This window comes from Eleutherodactylus coqui, chromosome 3, assembly GCF_035609145.1.
Source record: "Eleutherodactylus coqui strain aEleCoq1 chromosome 3, aEleCoq1.hap1, whole genome shotgun sequence".
Taxonomy (NCBI): Eukaryota; Metazoa; Chordata; class Amphibia; order Anura; family Eleutherodactylidae; genus Eleutherodactylus; species Eleutherodactylus coqui.
In genome coordinates this window covers 229,442,147-229,460,257 of record NC_089839.1, presented here as the reverse complement: position 1 = coordinate 229,460,257, position 18,111 = coordinate 229,442,147, and the positions used below count along the sequence as shown (strand labels likewise).

The following is an 18,111-nucleotide window of genomic DNA, read 5'->3' as shown; positions in this document are numbered from 1 at the left end:
GCTTTCACATCAGGAGATCTGGCATGTGCATGAAATGTTGGATTAAGTTACGGCACTCACCTTTTCTACTAGTGGTATCAACTGTTGATGTTCTGCTAACGTCTTCAGCAACTCCATAATGAATGGAAGATAGTTGTGCTTCCTTCTGATATTCTCAATCTAGTTAGAGAAAACGGACTTGATAAATGATATTCATATTAAAAACTCAGCATGGGCGGTTCAGATAAAAAACTGCTCTCATACCTTTCCATACTATGAGCCCAAACCCGGTATATTTACCACTTCAGGTTATATCATATCTGCCTGTCCCACCAAATAAAGCAACCAAAAAAACCCTCTTCTATAGCAAAACAGGAAAAACTAGCCAAAATAGCTTTTGTTGGTTTCTCGTAAGTGATCTACATTTATTACAGTTGAAGGAATTTTCCAGAATATTGTCCAAGTCTCCTTTAGGGGTGTAGTCTTCAAAAAGGGATAATTTCATTGCCTTGGTACCTGGGGATTCTAGAAATGTGGCAAGGTGTCCCGAAACCATTCCAGCAACATCTACACTCTAAAAGCCAACTAGCGCTCCTTTCCACTGCCGAGCCCCGCGGTGCACCCAAACTGCGCAGGCTATGACCTCATATGTGCTTATCTCACAAGAGGTTACATAAACTCTGGAGTGCTTTCTCTCCTAATAGCCTCTGTGAAAATGAAAAATGGTGAGGTAAACCATTAGGCGCATGCTGTACTGCAGCTCCATTCATTCAGGAATCTTCAGCACCCACATTCCTGTGACTGGTTGGGGGTTCCAGCAGTCAGACGACCACCAATCAGATAGTTATCCCCTATCATGTGGATAGGGAATTATTTTTAATCTTGGCACAACCCCTTTAATATTGAGTAGGGGGAACTTTGACATGCAGATGTGCACATTGCAATTGGGTGTACCACTATTTTCCAAGTCCAGCCCTAAATTCTGAATTGTTGCTCATTCGCTAAACCTGTGTAAAGGCCCATTTAGACACAACAATCGCCCAAAATTCGCTCAAAAGCCATCTTTTGAGCAATAATCGTTGCGTGTAAATGTGCTAATCTTTCAGTTTTCTGCTGAATGATTGTTTTCAGTTCAGCTTGAAATCCGTAGTTCAGCAGAACAGCTGATAAGATGGACCACACGCTGTGCTCTGCCCAGGGACTGCTGATAACAGCTGGTTGCATTGTATCAGCTGTTCTCAGCTGTCCACCCCGCCAGCAGATTAGGAATTTATACAGAGAACAGCGGGTGTCCCTTTAAATATATTCAGCTCTTGGCGGCTTACACACTACTAATTGGTACTAAGGCATTTTCGTCAATGCAGCTGAATGAGGACTTGTTTTTTGATGGGACAACATATTTTTCAATGATACAACTTAATGTACCATAAACTTTTAAAAACTTTCTTAGTGTCGTGATAGATTAAAAAAAAAGCAATTGCACCATCTTTTTGCAGGGGAAGGGGAGAGGGGGTGTGTGTGTCTAATTTTAATGCTATCCATATTGGGCAAAAATAACTTTATTCTTTGGGTCACTAGCATTGCAACAATATGAAATGTATGTTTTTTTTACTGTACTAAAAAAAAAAAAAAAAAAAATTCTGCTGCCATCCTCTTAGAGCCATAACTTTTTATTTGACCTTTGTGAGGGCTCTTATTTTGCTGTGTGACCTCTGGTTTCTAGCAGTACCATTTCGGAGTACATATGACTTACATTTTTCTTTTTAGTTCCCTAAGGGAATATGAACTTTCTATCATTTGATTGCTTAAGACCATATACTGAAATAGTTTAGTATTGCAGTATATGGCATTTCTGCAGGCATTGTATTAAGACATGCTGCAGACACATCTTGATAGGCAGAAATGAATGGCGGCCCTTTGAACCTTCAGGAGGCCCTCGACTGCCATCACATCTGGATGGCACCTGAGCATCTCATCAGAGGTGGGGGCATTCGGGTCCTCCGATGACGCCATTTGAATGCTGCAGTCAGAACTGACAGTGGCATTTAAAGGGTTAACAGCTGACATCAGTGTGAACTCATGTTACGGGTACTATGTTTCTGGAGAAGTGACGCAGATCCAGGGATTTGTTCCGACTGCCATATTTGGAGTTGGGAAGGGCTTTCCCCCGCAATTTCAAACAATCGGCTTCCACCTCATAGGGGGGGCTTTGCATTTCTCTAGATCAACACAGTAGGATTATAGGTTGGACTGTAGAGATCTGTGTCTTTTTTCAGCCGTGCCAACTATATAAGTGGAACCCCATGGGCTCTCTAACACAAGACACTGGGCTATAAAAACTATTGAGCCAACATCTTCCATCAAACGTTGATCTGCCCTCGTGATTATACTGGTCAGTACAATTATGCAGCCTCATAATAGTATATTCCTGGTAGCTAGGCCAAAACTGTAAATTATCCTCACATTATGGTGTATTATAATAACCAACTCCACTCTATGTGGGCTTAAACACAAAAAACAAACAGAATACACAGAGCAATAGCGATAGACATCCTGTGCACTCCAATACATTATTGCCCTATAGAGTTGATTTGGTTGATAACAGCTTAAGCAGATGTGACAAGACGCCAATGACTAAAGGCTGATTGCTGACCTGTTTCTTCTGTATTAGTCTTATGTTCAATAACTGCAGTGAATGTATTGTACTTGAATCTAATAGTCTGTTTCTGTGAAAAGGGTTTCTCAGAGGGTTTCCGGGTGGATCTTATTTTAGTCCTCTTATTCTTTAAGAATAAGGCGATTTGCTTTTTCCTCCACAGGAATAGAACAAAAACGTAAATATATATAACCTTGTATCTTTTAGTCTTCTGTTGTTCTTCCTCTAGCAGGAGTTGGTATTTAGCGATTTCAGACTGAATTGAGTTGACGAGACTGTTGTGATCGGTTTCCATGGGTTCAACCTGTCATTCACAAAAATATATATAAAAAAACAAGAAGCTGAATGATAAAATACAAGTAAAGAGGTTTTCACACCACATTTTAGCGTACATCTCTGGGTTCCGTCTGAACCCCCGAAAAGGTTTCCGTTTGAGAAATGGAAGCTTATGGTTTCATCCGAATCCTATTTTTGAAAATTCAGAAAAAAGTTGGTCCCATACACCAAAAATTGTTATGATCCCCTTATGAAAATTACATTATGCCCCATCATACTATCATATACTAATTAGAGAAGCCATACTAAAAATGCAAAAGCCAACATATACTTCTAATACTGCGCCATTACGAACTGAAAGCCATAACTCTGCAAAACTGCCTCGCGGCAATAGTATGTGACCACTCGCATGCGCAGTCTTGGCAATAGCCCGCTATAGGATTCGGCAGTCCCTGCTAGGCAGTGAACGCTACGTCACTAGTGACTGGGTGCATTGACCTGCAGGAAGGAGAATGCCGCGAATGTACGTAACGTCACAGGAAGAAGAGGATCCGGCCGGCAATGAGGATTTAACATAAGTAGCAAATTTGCCTATTACATGTGTAATGCATATTACGCAGGCTGCATATACTAGGGTGAGCCCTAAAAGTGTTGTTGATGTTCTGTACAAACCTCTGAAAGTTGCTTCTGTAATTCAGAGATTTTTTTCCCATAAATTTTCTTTCTGTCTGAAACGATGGCCATCAAGTTGAATCGGATCTCCCCTTCACAATACCTGTGCACAGAGAAGAAGAAAGCATGCATAGTCAACAACAACTAGATTCTGTAAGTGGCAAACTACAAGCCAATCAAAATACTGGTATTAAGCAACAGGTTAAGGGCTTACTCACAAGAGCGTAGACGTATTTACGTTCACACATCAGCAGCGTTTAATTGCCGGAAAGGACGTTTTCTGGCGATCACGGCAAGAGCTAGTTAGCGTATTCTCGACTGTTCATACTTTCAGAACTTTCTTTTTGGCCACCGTATATGCGTCGGCGCGTATGTTCTATTTTCAGTAGGTCGCCGATTTTACGCGCCGTATAATCGCCCATGTGAACGAATACATTCTAAAGCAATGCCTCAGATGGTCGCGGATTTAAGGTCGGGCGTAAAAACGTGCCGTATATGCGCTCGTATGAATATGCTATTACTGTGAAACCAGCTAAGGCTTTGATCAAATTTTGTTTCCCCGTTTGTGTTCGGCGTAAAACACAGGAAAATCTCCCAATTCATATCCCAGAATGGCATGCATCGCCCATAGGCCACAATGTTTAAAAAAAAAAAAAAATCAAAAACAAACAAAAAAACCTATAAAAAGATCTGAGATTTAGTTGCCATGGGCAAAGGGCCTACTTTTCCTTCACATTAATTTTCATAAAAGCCTCTCACAATCTCTGGATCTTTGAATGGCTGTGATTGGCTAAAGCAGCGCCAGCTTTCATTGGCTGACGCAGCCTGAGTTAGACAATCACAGCATTAGCTTTCTGGAGGCAGGGATTTCAAGCCCCGCACCCAGAAAGCAAAGCATTGTCGGCGAGGAGGAGGGAGCAACAGCCTGCAGCAGCACAGCAGAACGCCAGGGGAGGTTAGTGTTTTTTTTTCTTCATTCTACTGCTTATACCCGGCGTATAAGACGACCCCCGACTTTGGAGAAGATTCTCCGGGGTTAAAAGGTCATCTTATACGCTGGTATTTACGGTAATATAATTATCAAGAATGAGTAAAGCAAAAGAATAAAGGAATGTGGTCAATTATAAACAATATCCTTTTAATTGTAGGTTAGTTGCCAATACATACTCCATAAGAGGAACTTTAAAGGCTGCCTTCACACTTTTTGCTTGGGCTTGTAAGTTTCTGAACCTCAGCCAAAAAAAATAAAAAAAAAAATAAAAAAATTATATATATATGTATTTTTTTTTTTTTTTGATAAAAAAACAAAAAAAACGCATGCGGTTTGTTAAAAGGCCTGCATTTCTCAAAAAACACATTATGTTTTTGTAAACCACATGCAGTATTTTGATGTGGTTCAGAAACGCATTAGAAAGGGGCAACGAAAAATTTGACCGCAGCCGTATAGGTTCATTTACTTTCAATATTTAAAGGGATTTTCTGGGAATTGACAATTAGTACGCATTCTCAGGACACGTCACTGATCAATGGGTTTGACGCTGGGGACCCCCAGAAATGAGCAATTTATGGGGCCTGCTGTCAGTACGGATGAAGACGTTATCTCACAGCTCTATCCACATTGCAGTGGCACAGTCTGGTAATGTAGGCATGGCGCCTACTGGATTCAATGTCATTAATAGCAGATCCCAGAAAACCCTTTTAAAAGCAATTACCCTGAACAGCTACTTTAATAGAGACAGAGTTTCCCCGGTAATTTAACACTTGTATCCCGAAGTGCAACATAAAATTAAGCAAGCAAATTTGCCATGGATCAGTCTTAGCGAGTTCACATGAATGGGAAAGTCAAGTGATCGGAGTGTCTGAACAAAGCAAGGGGAACTGGCATTTCAAATGCCAATTTTAATATAGTTTCCACTGACGCATGATGCACCTATTCTATAAAAGGGCACATGCCTCTTCATACATTAGGCACAACTTGGCTCCTCCATACTTACGTCGGTTTGTAGCGTAAAATATATATATATGGTCTATGGCTTGGGGCCGTCACACCGCCTTTTCAGGAAAGTGGTACAGAATAGTGTACAAAATTTTAGTGCAAAAGGGGCTTATGCCAAAGTTTTCAAATTTTGAGTGGCAAAAAAGGGATTTTAGTCTTTCCTTGTGCAAATGAGAAGAGGGCACTTCTGCAGCCCCACCTACTCAGGCAGTCTATTTTTCCCTGAGGTTCCCTCTCCTACACGCAATGAGAGGATGCCGAGGAGGGGTGGGGTTATATTTTGACTAAATTCAGAATCGTGGAACGCTGAAAAGGCGAATTAATCAAATTCGATTTATCGCTCAGCCCCCCGTAGGCTTGCCCATTTTTCCTGCTTAAAACATATCAATTTCAAGAGCTGATTGTTCACTTGCTGCCTAATATATCTCCCAATGTGACAGGCGCCATCGCAACAGAATAAAGGCATTCACTTTACCGGTCAATGGTTTAATGTTCCGGCTGACCGATGTATAATATACAGTACACCAGTTCTGAATAGAGCGGCACGCTGTGACAAGAGTAGACAGGGACAGGATTCTCTTGTGGACTTCATTATTAAATACAATTGGAAAAAATACTGAAAAATGAAAAAGGGAAAGGAAAAAAAAAAAAAGGAAAAACAATTACTTTTGCATCCGTTTTTCTATCACAGGCCTAACGACGCTGATCCAATCATCCAGATTACATGGACCTGTGAAAACAACCACAAAAAAACTTTAACTATCCTGACAACATACCAGAATATAAAAGGGTTAGAAAAGCAGATAACTGATATTGAAACATACTGATTACAGGTTACTATATTAAAGGGAGTCCGTCACCAGGTTCATGCTGCCCGAACCGCAGGGAGTATGAACTGCGGGCAGGTATGGCTATCGCTTCCGGGGCTGTGTCATTTCTGAAATGCTGTGGCCTTCAGATATAACACACTTTGAGGTTTAACTCAGCAATGGCGCTTTGTGACACAGAGGCAGACCGCGCCACCTTCTGCACGCCCACATCATCTACAGCTATTTCCCTGTACGCAGGAGGGAACAGAGCTGTCCATCTACATGCTGCGCAGAGGCTGGCGTGGTTCGCCTCCGTGACTTAGAGCCCCGCTCCCAACTTCCTGTATTCCAACAACTATAAAAATGCAGGATGTAATGTACTACATATTAAGCAAAAAAAACCAAAAACAATTCAATGTAACCAATTCTATATAATAACAGCTCTTCTTAAAAGCAGTTCCGCCATACCAAGGTCGATTGGTCCATCCCTCAAACCGTCCAACTCGTATAATCTTCCATTTACAGGGACGTAGCTGACAAAGTGAAAAGCGTCATCATCTTTTGTTGAAGACTTCGCATCGAATTCAAACATTTGTTGCCTATAAAGAGAATTAAACAGGTGATTGCGTCCATGTTTTATCACAGCAGCTCGATCAGTATTATATGCCGTTAGATACAGAACTGTGCCTTATCATATGGTCTTAAAGTTTACAGATCGGCATCTCAGCCCCGGTCCTGAGCCTACCCGCTGACACCTGCAGTGGGAACAGTGCGGGTCCCCTCCGCATCTCCGTTCCTGGGAGTCCATTGAAACTGAGCAGGCAGAGGTAAGCGGAGCGCCGGGAACAGCCTGCAGAGACACAGAAGTGGCGAGTGCTCCACCCTGGGGGCTATTGTGAGCAGGAGATTGGGCCCCTCAGCAGAATGGCTCTTGTTGTCCTGGCACTCATTAGGGCACTGACATCTCCCCGCTACCCATAAAATAGACATCCGAATTACTTAAATGACCTCTTCCTCCACCTGGTGGAGAGAAGGGCAATAACAGGCAATTTCACTTACTACCAGCAGTTACAACTTATCCAAGTCAGCGCAGTCCACCTGTCCTCCTACATTAAATAAGAGCATTGGCTGCAGTTACAGCCTTATTAACCAAGACATGCAGATACGCCACAAACAACTTAAGACAGCCTAATTGAGTCACATTGCCAGGAGTAGTCTCATATACAGTAAATCGTTGAGTAGCATTGCTCTTAAGTAAAGCTGTTTTCAACTTAAGTAGATGTGTCAGGGCAGCGGCAGTCCCTCAGATAAAGTTGCATTCCTCAGATAAGGGCGCCTACCGCTCCATGACGCCAGGCGCCGCTCAGTGAGCCAGTGTGCAGCTCATGCCAGTCACTTCCTGCTTCTCCTGCATCAGCGCGCGCCTGCTCCTCCCCCTCCCCTCCCCTCTCCACAGTGCCGGCTGAACGTTGCTGTGTCTGCCTGCATCCTGACAGTACAGCAGCTGAATCCCCAAAGTGCCGGCTGAACGTTGCCTGCCTGCTGAATCCCCACTGTACTGCAAAATGTAAATACTGTACAGAGGAGTACAGTAAAGAAACGTTTGCAAATAAATACTGCAGTCCTATGTCAAAGCACAGATAACACAATAATACGTACTGCTATAATTATGTCCCAGCAGTCCTATGTCAAACCCCACATAACACAGTGATACGTAATGCTCTAATGATGTCCCTGCAGTCCTACGTCAAACCACAGATAACACAGTGGTACGTACTGCTATAATGAGGTCCTTGCAGTCCGATGTCAAAGCACAGATAACACAGTGATAGGACTGCAGGGACATCATTAGCAGTATGTATGTCAAACCACAGATACCACAGTGATACGTACTGCTATAATGATGTCCCTGCAGTCCTATGTCAAACCACAGATACCACAGTGATACATACTGCTATAATGATGTCCCTGCAATGTTAATTTATTCTTTACAGTTTTGTTTTATATTGATTCAGTATTGTTATTGTTTTTGGTATTACAGACCTGAGTTATTCTCTATTAAATGGAGTTCGGTGTGTTTTTTGGAACGTCTAGAACCAATTAATTGGATTTACATTATTCCTAAGGAAATAATGTCCTCAACTAACATTGATTTCTACTTAAGTCCATTGCTTCCGGACAGATTATTAACGTTAGTTGAAGTTCTATTGTACTCTCAAATGTCACCTTAACGTACTCTCAATAATGCCAAGAGTCAAATCAACAAGATTTCTAGGGGCGGAACATCTAGCAGTACATTTTAGGAAAATTCTGTTGTTCATGTGCATCAAGTGATTAACAAATCTTGCAGGCGGGCTGCTTGTTTCCCCTGACATGCTACCACCTCTCCCACAATTTCCCAGTCGAGTATTCCATCTGACACACGATGTGCCCCTTGTATGCTACCCTCTGTGAACACTCATCACATAGTAGAAGTGACATGGGACATCATCCTATGCAGAACAGTTTATTTATCTGGCTATCCGAGTTACTCACTATGAAAGTCTATTCAACTACAACACCAACGCTAAGTTGTGTATTGCTGAGCTAGATCCTCAATAACCCTCAATGATTTATGAAATGACAGGCAAAGTAGTTTACAATTCATCACTGGCATAGTACTTTAATGAAAGTATATTAGAAAGTGGTTTGCACATAAAAGGTTTCCATTTTAAAAGTCAATTAGGTTAAAGGGGTTGTCCAGTTAACTACTAATGGTTTATCATCAGGATAGGTCATCAATAGTAAATCATCAGGGGTCCACTGTTTTTTGGGCTGCTGCGCTCATACACTAAGCTGATATCTGCAGAAAGCAGACAGCTCTGTTCCCACTGCAGTGGTCAGGCATGGTATTGCAGACTAAATGCCCATTCACTTCAATGGGAACTTGCATTGTAATACCATGTTTGTCCACTGCAGTGGAAACAGAGCATTGTACTTCCTACAGAATTCAGCTCAGTGCTCGAGCACACAAACCTGTTGAACAGCTGAATGGTAGGGGTCCTGGGTGACCCACTCCATTGCCAATCTACTATTGAAAACCTATCCTGAGGATAACGGTTAATAGTCTACTGCGCAGTTAAAGGGGTTTTCCAGCTGTTAACCGCTATTTGTATTTTTACAGCAGTCAATAAAGGGCCTTAGGCTAGGCAATTACGTTTTTAAGCGGCCTAACCTAAGGCTGGCACGTGAATCAGGTCCCGGATCCTGCCCTAAGGGTGGAGACTGGAGAAACCTTCATTCCAGACTGTTTAACCCTGTACATGCCACGATCAATAGTGGCATCTAAGCGGATGACGGGGTGCTAATGGGATCTCATGGCAGCCAGAGGCCTGGTTGATGCCTCCAGATCTTCCAGGCATGCCAACCTAACAGACCCTGCCGCCGCTAGAATAGCAGGCTGACATCATAGGCATGGTACATTGAATTACAGAAGTACTATGCCAGCGATCCAACAATCACATCCTCCAGTCCCCTGGAGAGACAAAAAGTATGTGTAAAAAAGAAATACACTCACTACAAGCCCCTTAATTGTAGGAAAAAAATAAAACCATTTAACATATCTCCATGTGTGTAATGAACCGTACTATAAAAAAATATTATGTCTGTTATTCCACATCGTAAAAGGCATAGAAAAAAAAAAATTGCAATGCGAAAATTTTTCATTCCATCTACTCTTCAAAAAAAAAGAAAGGCGACCAAAAAGTCACAAAATGGTATGAAACTACAGCTTGTCTCATAAAAAAAAATTGTCATGGGTAGTGAAGGGTGGCAATGCAAATACAATAATTTTTTTAACTATATAGGGCTTTTATTGTGCCTATAAGTAATGAAAATCAAAAAACAAACCAACAAACAAAAAACAACATGAATTTAGTATGTCCATATTTATACTGACCCCGAAAGAATAAAGTTAGCATATTTATAGTCCATAGTAAGAGTGATTCTTCAATATATATAGTACATACAGGCTCAGTATAAATTAGCAGAAACGTGGAACTGCCATTGATGTCCGTCCGGGGACAGAACCCATTTCAAAAACCGAAAATGCATAAAACCAGAAGTGCTTCAATTGATCAGACCACACAGACCAGAAGTCGAAATTTTACCACAAATTTAACAGAATTACTTACTCTATACATTGAGAAGAATAGAAATATATATTTTATATTCCATTTATTGCTGTTTATACTGAATGGTTCATCAGGAACAAAAAAGTAAATTAAATGTGTGAAATATAAAAGTCAAGTTTTGTTGGGAAAGGGGACAAACGTCTAGGAATGGGAACTACTAAAATGGTATGTATAAATAAAGCAATAGTTTATGTCAGGGGCAGTTGGGGGTAGTGGGGTCCTGGTTCAATACAAATTCTTCATGCATTTGTATAGAAGTATATTCAACCCGACTAGAGGTGGAGGATTTGTGCAGTATGAAATAGTTTATTGCAGTTCTTTCCATGATCACTAATGAAGATCGGGAGAATTTGGCTGCCCCCACCTGAAGGGCAGCATGAAGTACAGAAGAAAAGAATGAAAGAATGTTGATTTCATCTGTTATCTGCAAATATGCTAATGTCTACTGTCATGTACAGGAGGAATCCGTTGTGTACATGAGCTGCAGGCAGTGACAAAGTGCTTATATTGCGCAAAGGTAATATATATATTTATTTATTACACACACACACACACACACACACACTCTGGATATGTTATGGTGGTTTCACATCTGAGATGGGGATTGCGCTAGTTAAAGGGGAATCCCTGTGGCTGAAAAGTTCCATCTCTGGACAGAACCGGACAGCACTGGACAGACCCCACTAATTATAAAGGGGTCCGCCGCCTTTCTACCCAGCTGCCTGGCTTTTGAACGGAAGAAAAAGCGCTCCATGCAGCACTTTCTCTTCCGGTATCTTCAGCCGGATGTTCTGATGCAGATGTAAAATTACCCTTACTTGCATACAGCACTGCCTTCTTTCTCTTCAAAAAGACCAGTTTTAACAAGGTTGGAATACTGTCTAGAAGTTTATTCCCCCATGCCCATGGTTTAATAATGCAGTAGTTAATAACATATTACCTTTAAATCTATTCACAGGCTTAAAAGACAAAAAAAAAACCAAAAACATACCTTGCAAAGCTGTTGTGAACTTGGCGAATGACTTCAGAGTTGCTTAATGCCAATCCTTTGATCTAAAAAACATTAATAACTACATGAACAAGATATCAGCGATATGTCTACAAGAACTACAAATTTTAGCTGAAGAGAACACTTTCCCTTAGTGCCCCTACACAGACAGCGATATGGAGCAGAAGCTGCTGCGCCAACGTCTGTGTGCTGGCCGTAGGTTGTAACTGCGGGTGCAGCTTCATATTGATTATAATGAAAGCTTACCTGCAGTTACAAGCACTGGCCACAACACAGGCGTCAGAGCAGCAGCTTCCACTCTGTACCGGCACTGACGGCAGGCGCCCGATCAGCTGACTGGCCAGGGTCCTGAGTGGCAGACCACAGCCGATCAACTATTGATGACTTATCCTGAGGATAGGTCATCCATAATATTCCCCTGGAAAACCTTTAAGGGAGGAATTTTCTTGTATGTTTACTGTTACATGAAGAACTCGTCCAAATTTTTCTTAGACCAACTGAAATTCATCAACTTTAAAGCTTATCTCCCTTTTTATTTTACAGAAGACATAAAAAAAAATGTTAAATTATCAGCCGGCCAATAATGCTCTGATCTTAGTCTGTGTTTGATCTAAGTTGGAAGTATGCGGCCCCTGCAGAGGCACACATCACACAGGCTTCTACTGTTTAAAAAGGGTATACAGCACGGTATACGGTTTATTCTTACTGTATCCCTCGGCATAGGAAAGTGCAGTAGACTACTTCCCTATACAGACATAATTACATACTACACATTTGTGTACTAGAAGCCGGACCCAATACTTACAGCTGCATCAAAACTTTGAGTAAATTCTTTAAATTCAGACAGCGTTTCTCCTAAATGTACATCCGAATGGGTTGTGTTTAGCAATATGCTTATAATTGCTTGTGTGGCACATGCATTATTTATTACCTAATTGAGAGAAAGAAAATCATTAATATAATAATTGTAGTAGTATACAAACTAAGGCCTCCCTCACACAGACATTTTTGTACAGCGTGTAGCGCGGCCTTTTCAGCGTGGCGCTAAGCGCTGTACGACGATCCCATTCATTTCAATGGGGCTGCTCACACAAGCGTCAGAAACTTTGACAGCGTTGCATGTTTCTATCTTTGGCTGTGTCGCCCACTGAAGTGAATGGGAAGCGGTTTCAGCCTGCCGAAAACGTGGCACAACTTGGTGCTGCGTGTTGGGCAGCGCTAAACGCCCTAGCTACACTACCTGAGGGAAAAAAAAAGGAAAGCCACACTCACCTGGCAGGTGCCGTCGGGGACTCTCCGGCCCTCCGTGCAGGCTGCCGGGCACTTGCCAAGCCGACAGAGGATCTTTAGCTAGCGACGGAGACTAGAAATCCTGGCCTCCAGCAAGAGATTGCTCTCTGATTAGCTGAGCTCCGCTGAGTGACAGCCCGCTCAGCCAATCACCGCCAGTGCTGAATGCTCCAATAAATAGCTGTGATTGGAGCATCCAGCCCTGGCTGTGATTGGCTGATCGGGCTGTCACTCAGCATTGTTCAGCCAATCAGAGCGGGGTTTTCTAATCTGTCGTTTGCAAAAGATCCTCTGCGGGCTTGACAAGTGCCCGGCAGTCTGCACAGAGGTCCGGAGAGTTCCCGACGACACCTGCCATGCGAGTATGGATTTTTTTCCCAGCATCCTTGTCTGCGTTTTTAAGTTGTGCTGAAAACGCAGCCAAAACACTGGCATAACGCATGCCAGCGCTGCAGAAACCTGGCGGAATCTGCAGTAAATGCATCACTGAAAAATGCAGCGTTTCTGTCAACGGCCTGTGTGAGGGAGGCCTAAAAAAAAAAATCACATAAATACGCTACTTAGTTATCAATGTATACATGGCAGCCTATTAATCACCACTTTGGGGTGGGGGGAACTTTCCCCTCATGGATATAGAGGACTTAAATTATAAGGGTGTGTTGAGACAAAAAAAAATTTTTAAATACTACATTAAGAAATGCACGTAATTTTACCATAATTTGCTGTGGTTTTTAATGCCATCATGATTTTTTCTGCTAAGATTGGAGCTGACCTATTAACATTCTGCACTATATAGCAAAGCAGGGCCGCGTGTGTATGTAGCATTCCAGAGCCGGGCACGTATACAAGAGATGAACACAAGTAGGAGGGTGAATTCGCACGCAGCAGAACTGTTGTGGAAATTTGGCTGCAGAATGAGCCAAGATTCTGCAATACAGTAGAGTATAATATAGGTGAATGGTGTGTTAGCCAACACCATAGTTATGCTACAGATTTACAAATCCACAACATGTTCTGTCGCAGAGAAGAGATGGATTTCAGTCATTGCAGTAAGTGAAAAAAACGGTGCAAATTTGCACCAAATGAAGTCATGTGTGAATTTACATATGGGAGAATTCTGCTGTGTGTGCACATACCTTTACAGGAGTGGGCCGTTACCTGTACTCCTATTGCCCACTGAATTCAGGACTCAGTCTGCAGTACCACCTGAGGCCACTGCACAATATATGGAGCTGTCTGCTTTCTACAGCAAAACAACTAGGAGTGGTACCTTTAAGGTCTGCAGACTCTGTCGTGGTGGGAGGAGGTTTCCCATGTCTTTGCAGCTCAAGGTCTCTGCAAACCTAAAATGGTGTCTGAAAAACATTCTAACCTGAGAATGGAGCAATGCCTCTATAGCGCCACCTATTGGAAGGCAGTATTCCTGTAAGTCAATGTCAGACCATCTTGCAATTTGCATATTTCTCAGAGAAGCATAGATGGTCTTTTAAGTCTCCTCATGCCTTCTAGGTGCTCTCCCTTAGGAGAAACTATACCCTTCCCCAACCCACATCTGTAGGCCTTTCACTAATCAAGCCAGAAGCCTACTGAAACTGATGAGGAGCATTTCTGCATCCAAAAAACAGTCAAAATCCACACCACTGGTGTGGATTTTGACCGGACATCAGATGCGTACCCACAGTTGATGTCATACTATGCGGCGCTTTCCCTCACCTCCTCCCAAGGCTTCCCGCAGTCTGCACTCCTCAGCTTCTGATTCCTAGCAGCCTTGCTCAGGTGCGGCATTGCTGGTCAGGTGATGCCATTACAGACCACCGTGAATCAGAAGTCAGGGAGGGCTGACAGTGGATAGTCTACGGAGGAGGTGAGGGAGCGCCGCATAGTATGATATCAGCTGCGGGCATGAAGCTAATTTCCAGTCAAAATCCACACCAATGGTACTTCAGAGCTCCAGATAGGAAAAAAAAACAGCGTTTTTCTCTCTCTCTCTCTATTTTGAAACGACGCTGTCCTTTTTAGAACGATTGAGGTAACGTCAAACGTTGTGATAAGCCCCGCCCCCTGAGGTGTTGGCACATTGTGATAAATAAGTGGGTTTTGGGTCGCAGTTTGGGCACTTGATCGCCAAAAGGTTCGCATCACTGTTCTATGGGCATTTCTGAAGTGGTTAAGAACCCCTAAAGGTTTGAAACGCACAAGTAATTTTAAAATTTTGCATATGTGGTTATTTCAAAGTTATTTTCGGTAAACAAGTGGTTTTTAATGAAAACTGGAATGAAGGTGGTAGAATTAATCAGATTCATCTATGGCGTTCCGCGTAGTCTTAGCAGACTTCTCCCTTGTACCGTCAGTTTGAACGCAGAGATCCATTAACCCCTTCCCGCTCCAGGACGTACCGGTACGTCCTGGGAGCCTGGTACTTCCCGCAACAGGACGTACCGGTACGTCCTGGGGATAGCGCGGGATCACATATGATCCCGCGATATCCCGCAGCGGGAGCCGGCTGTCAGTCACAGCCGGCGTCCCGCTGCAACAGCGGGGGGACATCGGAGATGCGCCCCCCCACTGTTAACCCCTTCCCTGCCGCGATCTAAGTAGATCGCGGCAGGGAAAGAGTTCACAGAGGGATCGCGCTCCCTCTGTGTTTCCGGCCGGCTATCGCGATGTCATCGCGAGAGCCCGGCCTGCCACCATGGCAACAGGACGCCAGACACTGGCGTCCTGTATTGCCTGTGCCTATAATCGCTGTACAAGCGATAAGGCATGGCAGAGCAGTAGCTCTGCCATGCCTTATGACAGCGATCATAGGCACAGTGCTGCAAGTCCCTCAGAGGGACTCAAATAGTGTAAAAAAAAAGAAAAGAAAAACGTAAAAAAAAGAAAAATGTAAAAAAAAAATATAAAAAAACCCCCTTTTTTATGCTTTTTCTAATATTAGCATAAAAAAAGGGGGAAAAAATGAAAACCCCACATATTGGGTATTGACGCGTCCGTAACGACGTGTACAAAAAGTTGAACATGCTTTTTATTTTGTATGACAAAAAGCGTAAAAAAACCCGCTAAAATACAGAGGCAAAATGCTAATTTTTAGCATTTTGCCTCACAAAAAAATGCAATAAAAGTGATCAAAAAAGCCGTACATTCCCCAAAATAGTACCAATAAAAACTACAGCTCGTCTCACAAAAAATAAGCCCTTAAAGAGCTCCGTACATAGAAAAATAAAAAACTTACAGGACTTTGAATGCAGCTATAGAGAAAAAAAAAAAAAGATTTCCCAAAAAAAGGGGGCTTTATTACAAAAAAGTGTAAAACCCTAAAAAAAAAAATAACAATTTTGGTATCGTTGTAACGGTACCGACCCGCAGAAAAAATTTAGTGTGTCATTTATGCTGCATGATTAACGCTGTAAAAAAAAGAAAAAGAAATCTATGGCAGAATTGATGCGTTTTCTCTCCCTGTTATCATAAAAAAAAATTTAAAAAATTTTACGATAGTGTCTATGTACCCAAAAGTGGCACCGATAAAAACTACAGATCGCCACGCAAAAAACAAGCTCTTATACGGCCGCGTCCACGGAAAAATAAAAAAGTTATGGCTTTTGAAAAATGGAGATGGAAAAATACCAAAAAAAAATCACTTGGTCCTCAACGCCAAAATAGGCTGTGTCATTAAGGGGTTACTATATGGTCAGTGAGCTGACACCCTTGAACTGTTTAAGCCGTGCAGTAGAAGTTAATGAGCCTTACAGAAAAAGACAAAAAAAGGAAGAGAAAAATTAAAAAAAAAAAATTTTTTTTTTAAACGGGCAGATAAACAATAGATTTACCTGTTTTGCAAAAAATATTGTATCCAGTCGGGAGTCTTGGACTACAGATCCAGATGGCTCTTCTCCTGGTTGCCATTTGAAAAGGAAAATTAAACCTTGCACAGGCCTGAAACACAGAATTGTAGAATGTAATATTGGACTGTCTACACAAAATATCGAGGACACTCAAGTCCTCCTGCAATAAACACTTACCGTAATTTACTAAACGGATTTATTGGCGTTAAGGAAAAATGTAAAAACGCACATGAAGTTCTTTGTACAAATCTTGATAAAATGCTACACATCGATAATGGTATCCTCTTCCAAGTGGTGACTAAGACTGCTGTAACACCGTACCTACAGGGATAACAGCCTGGCAGCACTTTGTCTGCAAGGCTAAGCCCCCTTCGGTCTGAGTTATATACCCCCGCAAGAAGGGAATCATAGCGGCAGAGGAAACCATGCAACCATTTGGACAGACTGGAAAAAAAAATGAACTTTTACAACTTTTCCCGCTGTGGAATATGTTGGCGCTATACAAATAGATTATTATTATTAGTTACCAGCATTCATACCAACCTTATAGAAAATTAACCCTGTACTTTATCCACACCTACCCCTCTCATTAAAACATCTATCAATCTGCCTTCCAATAGGTGGCGCTGCAGAGGTATTGTTCCATCTCCCTTATTTGCATATTACCCAGAAGAGCATGAATGGCCTTATAAGTCTCCCCACTCACTCACCTTCTAGGCGCTCTCCCTAAAGAGAAAAGATAGCGTTCCTGACCCACGTCACAGGCCTCTCGCTAGCCAAGCAGAATACTACTACTACACACCGATGAGGGGCAAACACCCCGATATAGCGGTCTGTGTATGGATTCTCGCTTTGGCTTTCAATTCCCAGTCATGGTTATAAGCCTTGTCTACAGAATCTAACATTGACTTGCAGGAAGCTGCCTTCCAATAGGTGGCGCCGCAGAGCTATTGTTCCATCTCCCTTGTTTGCAACTATCATATCTCTTATATTATACTGCCATGGTTACACCCCTATGCCTTCTGGGATTAGTACACTAAGCCGTGTAGATTTCAGTACGTATGAGATGGTGAAAAACAATAAGCTGCATGCCATATATTCTGCAACACACAACCACAAGAGGATTAACCCCATTCATGGAGCTAACCAGCATTTGGATCCACGGTATAAAAAGCTGCAAATCCACAGCAGAAATCTAAGGGTCAGAATCAGATTTCTGCCACAGATTCTACTGTGTTGAATTTCGGGCTTCCACACATTTTAGAGCGTGACAGCTTAGGAAACTGAAACGTGCATAAAAATAATCTAAAACAAAGACTTTAGTTTAAAGAGTTCTCATTTCATGAAAGATATGCAATTATTTTGTTATCAGCGGGGGACAGACCTGTGCGACCTCACTGCCCGATGCCG

At 42.3% G+C, this 18,111-nt stretch overlaps 1 protein-coding gene across 1 annotated transcript in view; it reads right to left on the bottom strand.

Annotated features, from left to right (window-relative positions):
• The window catches only part of UCHL5 (ubiquitin C-terminal hydrolase L5), a 32,343-nt gene that overhangs the window by 3,115 nt on the left and 11,117 nt on the right, over positions 1-18,111 (bottom strand). The window contains exons 3-10 of the mRNA XM_066597049.1: positions 16,687-16,792; positions 12,375-12,500; positions 11,552-11,613; positions 6,857-6,987; positions 6,246-6,309; positions 3,584-3,686; positions 2,829-2,939; positions 61-159 (exon numbers count right to left, since the gene is read on the bottom strand). Coding sequence (XP_066453146.1) covers positions 61-159; positions 2,829-2,939; positions 3,584-3,686; positions 6,246-6,309; positions 6,857-6,987; positions 11,552-11,613; positions 12,375-12,500; positions 16,687-16,792 — 802 coding nt within the window. The remainder of the gene's footprint in view (positions 1-60; positions 160-2,828; positions 2,940-3,583; positions 3,687-6,245; positions 6,310-6,856; positions 6,988-11,551; positions 11,614-12,374; positions 12,501-16,686; positions 16,793-18,111) is intronic.